This window comes from Geotrypetes seraphini, chromosome 1 (genome assembly GCF_902459505.1).
Source record: "Geotrypetes seraphini chromosome 1, aGeoSer1.1, whole genome shotgun sequence".
Lineage (NCBI taxonomy): Eukaryota > Metazoa > Chordata > Amphibia > Gymnophiona > Dermophiidae > Geotrypetes > Geotrypetes seraphini.
Window position 1 is genome coordinate 194,235,271 of NC_047084.1, and position 13,986 is coordinate 194,249,256.

The 13,986-nt window shown below is 40.5% G+C and overlaps 1 protein-coding gene across 1 annotated transcript in view; it reads left to right on the plus strand.

Moving 5' to 3' along the window:
* Positions 1–13,986, plus strand: part of TRAPPC11 (trafficking protein particle complex 11) — a 148,870-nt gene that overhangs the window by 114,483 nt on the left and 20,401 nt on the right. Inside the window, exons 25-26 of the mRNA XM_033943164.1 lie at positions 4,329–4,485; positions 7,248–7,359. Of these exons, the coding sequence (XP_033799055.1) occupies positions 4,329–4,485; positions 7,248–7,359 (269 nt within the window). The remainder of the gene's footprint in view (positions 1–4,328; positions 4,486–7,247; positions 7,360–13,986) is intronic.

The window sequence follows — 13,986 nt, forward strand, 5'->3', positions numbered from 1 at the left end:
CTAAGAGTGGTTAGTCAAACAAATGTTTCTTTTAATAAAACAAGAAAGTGTACAATTTGTAATAAGTGATGGTGGAAAGAACTCTATTTCAAATAGCAATGTATTAAAAGGTAGAGCGAGAGAGAGAGGAGAGCGGATAATAGCAGGCAAACGCATGCCATTAGGCACCTTTACAGAGCCCTTATATAGGAGAAAAATAAAGAAGGAACAAGATGGCCAGGAGAGGCTTCTGGCTGTGTGAATTGCCTGTCTGGGACTAACCAGGCATATTCAGCGCACTTAAAAGGATAGGGCTACTGAAAATGCCCTTTTAGCACCCAAACCAAAACTGGCTATTTTGGGGCGTTCCCCAGTGATTGAGTCAGCACATAGCTGGTTAAGTGTTGATATTCAGCTCTTAACTGACTTAAGATAACTGCATAACGAGGCCTGCATAATATTCAGTCTTATCACTATGCAGTTTTTCTAAACTGATTAAGTAAGAAGTACTGAATATTGCACTTACCTGTCTAAATTTTAGCTGGCCACATATGCTGAGATATTCACTGCTGGCTTGGCATTGAATATCTGGACATAACTCTAATGACTGTCGGCTGAATATGTATCCCAAAGTTCTTAAGACAACTTTGAATTAAATATGAAAAGTGACGAGCATGACCATTGAAACGTTGAAAAAGCATGGACTTTGTGCAAAAATTAAATGAAATTTATCTCTATATTTCATTGTAACAGTAGTATAGTTGCATAAATACTGTAACAAATTATAGCCTATAAAGGTGAAGCTGGTTATGTTCTGAAGTTGTCTGCTACAACAACTAATCATTTCTATAGTGCTACTAGACATATTCAGCACTGTACACGTTGTATGCAGTTACATTCTCCGTCCCTAATGGACTCACAATCTAAGCTGGGATTTTTTTTTTTTTGTACCTGGGGCAATGGAGGGTTAAGTTCAAAATCACTGAGCTCTGGAACAACCTTACCTCCCCTCTTCGGAACTTGAGCTCTCTCCAAGTTTTCCGCAAACATCTGAAAACCTGGCTTTTCTCAAAAAATGTAAGTCTCCCTCCAACTTAGGAATCAAGGAAACTCTTATATCTTGGCATCCCAAGTCCTCTAAATTTTCTTCCCACTTCTACCTCTAACCCTCTGTTGTAGTTCCTTCCTATTTCTCCTACTGTAAACCGCGTCGAGCTCTACAAACGTGGAGATGATGCGGTATACAAACCTAAGGATTAGATTAGATTAGATTAAATTAGATTAAGTGATTTTCACAGGGTCATAAGAAGCTATAGTGGGAATTGAACTCATTTCTCCGGGATCTCATTAAACATTAGGCTACTTCTCCACTCCAATCTGAAATTTTATTCATTGTAAATTGACTTCTTTAGATTCAACACTATGTATATCTGGAAGCTGTGGGGCTGTTTTCAAACTGCTCACTTTAATGCAATTTTTTTGTATGTTTTATACCCACAATCAGGGGCAGCAGAGCACCTTTTTTTTTTTTTTTTTGTTTCGGGGTGCCCAAGGTCCACCCAAGCCTTTCCTTACCATTCCATAGTCCCCCTCCTATGGCATTTGGCATATCTCTCCCTCCTTTCCTCTCAACCTCCTCCCCTCTTCAGCATATCTGTCCTTAACATAAGAACATAAGAATTGCCGCTGCTGGTCAGACCAGTGGTCCATCGCGCCCAGCAGTCCGCTCACGTGGCGGCTCCCAGGTCAAAGACCAGTACCCTAACCGAGACCAGCCCTACCTGCGTTCGTTCTGGTTCTGCAGGAACTTGTCCAACCTTGTCTTGAATCCCTGTAGAGTGTTTTCCCTTATAACAGACTCCGGAAGAGTATTCCAATTCTCTACCACTCTCTGGGTGAAGAAGAACTTCCTTACGTTTGTATGGAATCTATCCCCTTTTAACTTTAGAGAGTGCCCTCTTGTTCTCTCTACCTTGGAGAGGGTAAACAATCTGTCTTTATCTACTAAGTCTATTCCCTTCATTATCTTGAATGTTTCGATCATTTCCCCTCTCAGTCTCCTCTTTTCAAGGGAGAATAGGCCCAACTTCTCACTGTACGGCAACTCTTCCTACCCCTTAACCATTTTAGTCGCTCTTCTCTGGACCCTTTTGAGTAGTACCGTGTCCTTCTTCATGTACGGTGATCAGTGCTGGATGCAGTATTCCAGGTGAGGGATAACCTTCTCCGATCTTTTCGTGATCCCCTTGTTAATCATTCCTAGCATTCTGTTCGCGCTTTTTGCCACCACCACACATTACGCAGACGGCTTCAATGACTTCTTCCTTCCCTCTCCTATCCTTAGTGTCCAGTATCACTAAGGGCAAGCCCCAGGCATTACAATCAGTCATTAAGATCCTGGGAGTGATACTAGACCAGAAGCTTACCATGACAGCCCAAATAGGTGCTTTTATACGTAAAGGCTTTGCCACTCTCTGGAAACTTCAATCTATTCATTCTTATTTTGATCCTCTTCCCTTCCAGATCCTCTCTTAGTCACTGATCCTTAGCATCCTGGACAACTGTAACTGGATATCTCTCATGCCCTCAAAAACATTAAAACAGACTCTGAACAATTCAACCCTCAGCTGTACGTCTCATCTTTGATCTGAAAAAAATCAGACCACATCATGCCCTATTATAAACAACTTCACTGGCTCCTCATCAAGGCCCACCCTCTCTTCAAATTTGGCTGCTTCATGTACAAGGCCCTCCATGGCCTTCTACCAAGCTACATGATGGAAGTGTTTGAATTTGCTACCCCCACCCACTCTTTGCACAATAACTCCATCTTTTCCTTCCTCTCCTTGCAAGGAAGATCGTGAAAAACGTGTCAAAGCTGTTATCCTTTCAGGCAGCCCATCTAAGCCGGGAGTTGCTTCCCATTATATTGTCCTCCTCCTCATACATGCACTTCAGGCATAACCTGAAAACCCATTTGTACAATAAGTTCTTGATACAACACTAATCTATGTATTCCTATATTGCTCCGATTCTGCCTAGCCTTTAGATCACTGTTTTTGTACTATGTGCTGCTTTTATTCTTCCTTTAGATTATTCTGTTAACCGCATCGAGCTACCAGATGTATAGCGGTATATAAATAACATTTTATGGGTTTTTTAATGTTATATAGTGCTGTGCACAACATTCAGTCTGCATGTTTGCCTTGGCTAGCCTGGAGTTGACTTAGGGCCCGATTCACTAAACTTACCGACGGGATTGTTGTTGGCCGATTCTCTGACCGATTTTTGCCAAGCAACCAATACACAACCGAATTTACATGCAAATGATCTGATCGGACGCATGCCCTACAGCGATCTGATGCATGCGCAGAGTATTCCTGTTGGTTCTTGATGCAATGTACGCATGTGCTTGTTCTTCGTCCTTTACTACACAGTTGATGGGTGTGGTTTATTTGCGCATGTCATGCAGTTGACTAGTGCTGGCCCTACTAGTTGGCAATTTGTAAAAGAAAAATTTGTGACTTCCGCCATGCCTTATAATTTTTGTGTAAGCAGATGCAGGCATGTATCAAACAGAACTTCAACACGCTTTAAACACACATGCTCGCAATGCGCACATGATACAGCATATAACACACAAATGAGTTCTTGTGCATATTTATAGTTATTTTTAATAGTTGTTTTATGCGGGATTGTAACCTCAATACTGATATTTCAGGGCAGAAGAGTCGGCAAGGATAGTGAGCGACGTGTCCTCAGCAGTCGCTCTTTTTTGGATCGGCAAACTCAATCGGTATTTCTTCTTCTGGTTTGTGATTCGATCACTGCCTACTTTTGCATGGCATTTCCCCTCATTAGCATGCTTAGATTGGAGATTGGATGCGTGCTCGGAGAAACACATCGGACAGCAGTTTTGTGAATCGGGTCAGGGAACTCGAAGGATCGCAAAACCAGTCAAACCGGTTTAGTGACAGTCGTTACAGGATCAGAGTTTAGTGAATCTGGACTTTAGACAACTGCTCAAATATATAGTGGAATGGGAGATGGAAGGGAGAAGATGAAATATTAACATCCCAGAAATATATTTGTATGGTTTCTCAATCAAGGAGAATACATCTCCTCCTTAATACCGGTAACTCTAAGCCACAATTCTAAATGATCTGCTACTATTAATGATTTCTATAGCTCTACCAGACATATACAGGTTTGCAAGTACATTTCTGACTGGCCAGCTATATCTGTATGGCAACATGATAAGGAATGGAACAAGCTAAGTAGCTGAATATAGTTTATGATGGAGGCATAAATTTAATCTTGTTTACATTACTCCTTTTTCTTCCTGGCAGTTTGAACATTTGGATAAAGTGTATGCAGACATACCGTTTTTATTAATGACAGACGTTCTTAGCGCTTCTCCATGGGCTCTCACCATTGAAACCAGTCAGCTACTACTTGCTAATACTACAGTAGCAGTGGATCAACTAGAATCTCTTCTGGAAAAAGGTGAGTTCTTAGCTTATTCTTGCCTATGGAAAAAGAATAATTATTTTATAATTAGATTGTCCACCTCCATTCTTATTCAGAGTCATATCATAAAAATATTTTGGTGATTAGTGATGGTACATTTTTGCCAATAGTTTTTCATTTGTTTTTACTGTCCAGAAAGGAACTTTTGAGCCTATGTACTCCAGAAATGTACAGAAAAGGCAAGGGAGGTGTCTTTTCAACCAATGATAGTCGGGTTCCAAAAAATTAGATCAGGTCACTCCTTTGTTAAAGAAAACTCATTGGTTGCCTATCCCACACCTATAAAATTGCTCTTCTAACTTTCAAAACTCTACAGACTAATGCTCCTGCATTTATAGGTAGACTATTAATTCCATACGATCCCCCTCACAACACTAGCTGAACAAAACTTGGATAAATTCAAGAGTAGTTTAAAATGCTTTCATTTTAAAGATGCCTACAATTGATTTATCACATACAGTATATACATTTTTTACTTTATTATCACTTGATCCGTCACATCCTCTACTGTTCCTCCCTTTTATGTGCTTTTTGTTAACAAATTGTAGTTCCTCCCTTTTTTCCTATTGTTCTCATGTCGCAACTCCAACCAAGCATGTCAGTCTTGGAAGGTCTATGTTCAATATCTGTTGTTTGTTCCCTGTTCATATTTAAAATTTTTAATGTACAATGCTTTGTATTCCAGGAGAAGCATTTTATCAAATTTTAATAAATTATGAAACTATGATCCATCTGATCCATTGACTTTATTATTACTTTATAGATACTTTATAGATATTATTATACTTTATAGATAGACATTTTTTCTTATCCATGCTCAACTATCCAGGCAGATTTTATTTGCATGGTTTCATTCATGCTTCAGATTATGTTGTGGATTATGCCATGGACTATAGTTTCTTTATCATTTGCTTTTAATTATGCGATGTTTACATTTACACTATGTTTTTATTATGTCATGTTTTACATGTCTATTGATTATGCTTTTTATTATATGCTTTTACTTCCATATATATGTCTTTGAACATGTTTTTAATTATGCTATATTTTCATCTGCATTATGGGCTCCTTTTACAAAGGTGCTTTAGGGCTTTAACGCACGGAATAGCTGAATTGCCACACGCGCTAGACCTTAACACCAGCATTGAGCTGGCGTTAGTTCTAGAAGCGTAGCGCGGTTTAGCACATGCTAAAATCCTGCGTGCGCTAAAAACGCTAGCGCACCTTAGTAAAAGGAGCCCTATGTTCTTATTATGCTATGGTTTACATATCTTTTGATTAGGCTTTTTATCATGTGTTTTTGAATATCCATTTAATTATGTTATGTTTTTATTCACGTTTTGCTTCCATTATGCTGTGTTTTATATGTCTTTTAATTATGCTTTTTATTGCATTTAGTTTGTAATTATGTTTTATTTCGTCCCAACATGGTCTCTTAGACTCTTGATACACAGCAGATGAAACGTCTCACTAGACATCTAGAAAAACTGTTTTGATCAGCACTTGGCTGTCCTGGCAATTAGGATGTCCAAGTGCCAACGTAGACTGTTTTTTGGATGTTTCAGTTTTTTTAATTATGCCCCTAAACATGTAGTTTCCTAAATGCTTATGTCTAAAAGTATAGAAAATGTCTGTTATTTCTGTAAAACTTTGCTTTTGTGACCAGGATAGTCAAATTTTGCAATTTACATATTTAAAAAATGAAAACACCGAATTTTAATCTTTTCATCCTTATAAAGTCAGTTTTTTTAAAACCCCATATAAAAGACACTGAAGGCTAAAATTGCTGAAACGTCAGTAATCAGCAGCAGCATGCAGAGCGCTATAAAAGCGAGCAAGGAAGGCGTCTTCATACACCAAAACAGGGATCCTTATTAGGACCATCTCTTTTTCAATAAAGACTTTATCATTGGTTGAAAAGACACCTCCCTTGCCTTTTCTGTACATTTCTGGAGACCACACCTTCAAAAGATATAAACAGGATGGAGTCGATTCAGACGAAGGCTACTAAAATGGTTGGTGGTCTTCATCATAAAGCGTATAGAGACAGAGTTAAAGATCTCAATATGTATACTTTGGAGGAAAGTCAGGAGAGGGGAGATATGATAGAGACGTTTAAGTACCAATGTGGCATAAATGCACTGAGGTGAGTCTCTTTCATTTGAAAGGAAGCTTCGGAATTGGAAGGCATAGAATGAAGTTAGGAAGTCATATAAGCTCAGGAGTAATCTAAGGAAATACTTTTTTACAGAATGGGTGGTAAATGTGTGGAATAGTCTCCCAGTAGAGGTGGTGGAGACAAAGATTGTGTCTGAATTCAAGAAAGCGTGGGGCAGGCATGTAGAATCTGTTAGAGAGAGGAGGAGTTAGTGGATGCTGCAGATGGGCCATTTGACCTTTATCTGCCTTCAGATTTCTCCGTTTCTCCTGAATGAGCTGTCATGAGAGACATTACTCTTTCCGGTTATAGGCGAAAAAAGGTAAATTTCAAAATATCAATGTCCTGGTTATAAAAGCAAAGTTTGAGGGGAATGATAGCCATTTTCATTACTTTTGTGGCATAGGCAATTAAGAAAGAATATTTACTACCAGGAACAAAAAATAAAATTTTGTTACATAGTGTAATTTATTTGGTAGTTGAATTCACCACCATAGGGCTACCTATTTTTCCATTTGATTAGTGAAAATGCTGCACCACTTTCTTTCGGTTTATGTTACTTATATAAGATTTTTGACAGTTGTTTTACAGACTGGAGAGAGTGCTAGTGAATGTTTTTGCCTTCAGTGCCCACCCGTTTCTAGTGGTCAAGGTGGAGTGGCTGTTGGACGTTATGTAATTTCTTGGAAGAGGTAAGTCATAAAATATCCTCAGCCTGAAATCTTCTTAGTTATGTAAATCCACATTGTACTGTACTCAGATATATAGATTTCTTTATTTTTCTTGGCCAGTCTTGATAAGAGTCACATGATACTTTTGCCATGTGTTGAAAGGTTGTTCATAGTATAAGGAGGAGATTATGTCTTCTGTTTAATTTTATAATAGCAAGCTTCATACCCTGGGTGTAAGTCCATCTGTATAGACTCTCCAGCCCAGTTTGGACGCATCTGTCGTTAGAGTTTCTTGAGTTGGAGGAATTTGGAAAGGATTTCTTTTGAAAATAAGAAGGCTTTTGAAACTTATCTTTTCAGAATGCTTTTTACCTAGACAAATTTTGAAAGAAATAGCTCCTAGAAGATGAATGCTGTGTAAGGTTGTTTCTGGTAATGGCACCGAAGGCATATTTGTTTAACAAAGGCATTAGGGAATGCTTGGTTAGTTTTGCAGTATTGTATAGACTAAACTGAAATTGATTTTTTTGCCTTTTTTCTTCTTCTCCAAATACGAGAGTCAGTTCATAAATAATGCACACTATTTTTTTTTTTTAATTTGCATGTTTGTTTATTTTTTTATTTTTTTAAAGTATTTATTTACAATCCTTTAATATAGTCTCCCTGCTTTGCAATGACCGAGTCCCAACATCCGGGAAGCTTCATTATTTCATCCATAGAAACATAGAAACATAGAAATAGACGGCAGATAAGGGCCCACGGCCCATCTAGTCTGCCCACCTCAATGTCCCTCCCCCACCTTTGCCCTGCGAAGAGATCCCACGTGCCAATCCCATTTGGCCTTAAAATCAGGCACGCTGCTGGCCTCAATCACCTGCAGTGGAAGACTATTCCAGCGATCAACCACTCTTTCAGTGAAAAAGAATTTCCTGGTGTCACCTCGTAGTTTCCCGCCCCTGATTTTCAACGGATGCCCTCTTGTTGTCGTGGGACCCTTGAAAAAGAAGATATCTTCCTCTGCCTCGATGCGGCCCGTAAGATACTTGAACGTCTCGATCATGTCCCCCCTCTCTCTGCGCTCCTCGAGCGAGTATAGCTGTAATTTGTCAAGCCGTTTTTCGTATGGTAGATCCTTGAGTCCCGAGACCATCCGGGTGGCCATTCTTTGCACCGACTCCAGTCTCAGCACATCCTTGCGATAATGCGGCCTCCAGAATTGCACACAGTATTCCAGGTGGGGCCTCACCATGGATCTATACAATGGCATAATGACTTCCGACTTACGACTGACGAAACCCCTTCGTATGCAGCCCATGATTTGTCTTGCCTTGAACGAAGCCTGCTCCACTTGATTGGCAGACTTCATGTCCTCACTGACGATTACCCCCAAGTCTCGTTCTGCTACCGTTTTTGCTAGGATCTCGCCATTAAGGGTATAAGACTTGCATGGATTTTGGCTGCCCAGGTGCATAACTTTGCATTTTTTGGCATTGAAGTTGAGTTGCCATGTCCTAGACCATCGCTCCAGTAGGAGTAGGTCGTGCATCATGTTGTCGGGCACTGAATCTTCGTCTGTTGTGCATTTGCCCACTACTTTACTCAGTTTGGCGTCATCGGCGAATAATGTTATTTTACCTCGAAGCCTTTCTGCCAAGTCTCTTATAAAGATGTTGAATAGGATTGGGCCCAAGACTGAGCCCTGTGGTATTCCACTAATCACCTCCGTCATTTCGGAGGGGGTGCCGTTCACCACCACCCTTTGGAGCCTACCTCCAAGCCAGCTCCCAACCCATTTCGTCAATGTGTTACCTAATCCTATAGAACTCATCTTGCTCAGTAACCTGCGGTGTGGTACGCTATCGAATGCTTTGCTAAAGTCCAGGTACATGATGTCCAGGGACTCCCCAATATCCAGCTTCCCCGTTACCCAGTCAAAGAAGCTGATCAGGTTGGATTGGCAGGATCTCCCCTTAGTAAATCCATGTTGTCGGGGATCCCGTAGATTCTCTTCATCCAGGATCTTATCTAATTGGTGTTTGATTAGAGTTTCCATTAGTTTGCTCACTATCGATGTTAGACTCACTGGTCTGTAGTTTGCTGTCTCCATCTTTGAGCCTTTCTTGTGGAGTGGAATGACGTTAGCCATCCTCCAGTCCAACGGGACGCTGCCTGTACTAAGGGAGAGGTTGAAGAGCGCGGACAGTGGCTCCGCCAAGACATCACTCAGCTCCCTAAGCACCCTGGGGTGCAGGTTGTCCGGCCCCATTGCTTTGTTAACCTTGAGCTTTGACAGCTCACCGTAGAGACTGCTGGGCGTAAACTCAAAGTTACTAAACGGGTCAACTGAGCCAACCCTTGTCTGTAGCTGAGGGCCGAGCCCTGGCGCTTCTCGGGTGAAGACTGAGCAGAAGTATTCATTTAATAGTTGGGCTTTTTCCGAATCCTTTTCCACATAGTCTCCATCTGGTTTCCTAAGACGTACAATCCCGCCTGAGTTTTTTCTTCTATCACTGATATACCTGAAGAAGGATTTATCTCCCTTCTGGATGTTCTTTGCTAGAGACTCCTCCATGAGGAATTTAGCCTCCCTGACTGCTGTTTTGACGGCTTTTGATTTGGCCAGGTAGTCTGCTCTAGAGTCCTGCTTCCCTGATTGTTTGTAAGAGATGAATGCTTTTTTCTTCTCCTTGATCAGGTCTGAGATCTCCGCAGTAAACCACTGTGGCTTATTGTTCCTTTGCCGTTTACTTACTGATTTTACATAGCGGTTTGTTGCTTCTTGTATGGTTGCTTTCAAAGTCGACCACATGTCTTCCACGTTATCGGTTTCTTCTTGGCTTTGTAGCACCTGGTGAACGAAGTCTCCCATTTCTTTGAAATTTGTGTCCTTGAATTTGAGGACTTTGGTTAGTGTAGTAGATTTAGTGAAACCTTTCCTGATATTGAACCATACCATGTTGTGGTCACTGGAGGCCAATGTGTCGCCCACCGAGACCTCTGTGATACTTTCTCCATTGGTAAGTATCAGGTCCAGTATTGCCTGATCCCTTGTCGGTTCCAACACCAGTTGCCTGAGGCTTGCTCCTTTCATAGAGTTTAATAGCCTCCTGCTGCTGCCGGAAGCAGAGGTAAGTGTAACCCAATCCACATCAGGCATGTTGAAGTCAACTAGCAATACTGTGTCCCCACGCAAGGTGATATTTTCTATATCTTCGATTATTTCCATATCCAGGTCATCCTGTTGTCTTGGGGGTCTGTAAATTACGCCAAGATACAAGCATTTGTCCTTCCCTCTGGCCAAATTAACCCAAAGGGATTCCCCAGTATACTGGACATCTGAGATTCTCGTGACCTTAATGTCATCTTTAGTATATAATGCTAAACCCCCTCCCTTCCTACCCTCTCTGTCCCGGCGAAGCAAGTTGTAACCCGGTATGACCATGTCCCACCCGTGGGAGTCTGTGAGCCAGGTTTCGGATATCGCCACCACATCCAGGTCGGCATTCCTTATTTCTGTTTCCAATTCCAGGATCTTGTTTCCTAAACTGTGTGCGTTGACGTACATAGCCCTCCATGTTATATTTTTGTTATGTCTCAGTGGGGATATTCCTGTTTGAGCTATTTGAACACCTTTAGCATTGTTTGTGTTATTTGTGCTTTCCTGAGGCTCAGAACCACAATGTGTACTCCCCATATACCCAGAACTACAGTGTGTACTCCCCCTAGACCCGGAATTACAATGTGACCCATAAATATGATGTGACCCTACTCCCGACTCAAAAGTGTGTGCACTCACCCCTGACCCAGAATTTCGGTGTCTACTTTCCTTAGCCTCATAAATGTATTGGCATTTTAGTTCGCCTGGTATGTTGTTTGTGCCTGTACCCTCCCCCGACTTACCTAGTTTAAAGCCCTGTGGAGTAGGCGGGCTAGGCGGTGTCCAAGACACTGTTTTGTTCAGTTGCCGAATGGCTCGGGTACCGGCAGAAGAAAGCTCTTCCAGAGATGCAAAACGATGTCCACACATAGGTTGTTTCAACTTTGGAAAAAGGTTGAAGTGGGGCGTGTCTAAGCCACAGACAAGATGGATGCTTGAATCTCTCTCTCCTCCCTCTCTACTTAGATTATTGACTGCCTGACATCTTTTCTCATTTTTTTTGGGACTTCTCATCTACTTTTTTCAAAAGTTAAACATGTCAGCTTCTAAACCATGTAAAATGGATACTTCTCCTAGCTCCACTGCTAGTTTGAAAAGGACCAAACAGGATCCTCTGACACCGGAGAAAATGGCTCCTGAGAAAAAGTCTGCCACCTCAAATGATGTTATGCTGGAAGAAATCAGAGCCCTTAGGGAATTGACCACAAAACATTTTGAAACTACAAAAGAGTTAAAAGATGATCTTGCTGAGATCAACTCCTCTCTGACACAATTTCAACTGAGAATTGAAAAGCTTGAATCCCGTGCAGACTCTGCTGCCTTGGAGTCAGCTCAATTTCAAGATCTCACTGACAAGCGTATAAAAAAGCTTGAACAAGACCTCGAGGATATTACTAACCGAAGCAGACGCAATAATTTAAGAATCATTGGCTTAAAGGAACATATTGAAGGGTCTGATATGACTGAATTCCTTAAGAAATGGCTACCTAAGGTATTAAATATGGACCCTGACTGCGAGCTGGACATCGAGCGCTCTCACCGTGTTCCCTCTCATATGCGCCTCAATCAGTCTTCCCCACGCCCGGTGGTAGCCAAATTCCTTCGCTTTCCACAGGCTCTACAAATCCTCACTGCGGCCAAGAATCACCCTGGACCGAACATCGACGGACGGAAGATACTAATTGTGCCTGATCTTGCAAAAACCACTGCTAGAAAAAGAAAATCATTCCTTGCATTAAGACCACGACTGAAATCCCTCAACGCACGCTATGGTCTCCAGTATCCGGCACGGATGGTTGTTACCTTAAATAATTCCACTAAAGTCTTTGATTCACCTGAACTCCTGCAAGCCTACCTGGATCAGACTCAGTCAAAAAACTCCTGAAAGTGCCTGCTTTCTCCTCTCTCACTGGATCCATGTTTTCTGCAAGTGTCAGTGTTTCTTGCCACTGCAGACACCTCGATGTCTCCTGACTCTGATTTGAGGCTGTTTACTGTTCTTCTGCTTAATGGTTAACTCTGTTTGAAGCAGACATTTGGTTTCGGTTTCCACATATTGAACTACTGCGAGATCTGTTTAACTTGCTGAGAACTCTTTCCCCTTATTTTGCTTTACTCCCTGTCCTCGTGTTTTCATTACACAAAATGGCTCCTGCCCTGCCTGAGGACTTCCAGCACAAGTACTGTTAATTACTAAAAAGCTTTTTTTTTTCATTATCCAACTGATTTCTTTCTCCATAATTGTCTTCTCACTTTGTACTTTTTAATATTATGTCTTCTTTCTTTAAATGATTTTTTGCATTGATTTGTTTCTGCATTTTCCCTACCTTCGGGACTTTTTACTGCTGTTATACTCTCTGGTATTGCTTACTGCTTCCACTTATAATGCACAATACTCCTGCCTTTCTTTATCTCCAACTTGAAGGCTATTACCCTGTTTTGAATTACTGCATTGACTAACCTCACACTTTTTGATTTCCTAATTGCTAATGTTCGTATTGCTGCTCTATCCTGACTGTTAGATTCTCTCCCCAGTCTACTGTGAGATTACAATGGTGCTATAAGTAAACCCAACTCTTTCCTTTAATTTCTCTATCTTTCAGGTTACTGCATTTCCCTTCATTGTTTTAATTTATAAGTTGTTCATCCCCATTTATAATCTCACTCTTTAATATTGGTTTTTAAGTCTCCTTTTGTATTCTATGGTTTACTAATACAACTGTGAATTAATGTACTGCATTCTTTATTTTCCCTATCTTGTTACTATATGTGCACATATATATCCTCAATACCTTTGGATAATTCCCTAGCATCCTTATGTTCCTAATGAATTTGTTACATCTCATTAACTACGGTCCAAAATTGCATGAATTCTGTATATCCTGCTCTCTCTCTAATGTGTTTAATAGTATTCAATTTGTCCTTTGAATCTCCCATATGTCTTTATTGTCAGTTATCTCTCATACTTGTTTTCACATTGTCTTATACTTGCTGTATGCAGCTTATACATTATTAATGCTTCTTATTTATCATTTTCTCCTTCATAATATGCTAATTGATGAATTTTGTAGCATTTTTCATACTTTTAAGCTGTAATGTACTGTTCCTCAACTGAAATACGTTTCTTCCTGCATCCCTCTATTGCTTGCTATTATATACTGAATAGATTTCCCTCTCAGTTTGCAATGTTAATTGTACTATAATTTTGTGTAATCACAGATTGGTTAAATGAATTCATACCTTTTATTTGATGTCTAATCATCTTGTTGCTTAACTTTCTGTGATCTTTATTTATTTGCATCTCAATGAATTTTCCTCCTTAGTCCCCTATGGCTTATATTTTTGTATAACTTATCAACTACTGTCTTTCTGTATTAATTACACTTCTGTTCTCCTACTCTCAGAAATCACACTGTAGTTGCTTGTGTTATTAGTCTGTGCAGTTTTTCTTTTAAGCCCCTTTACTGGCTTCCTGTCACCACACTACTGAA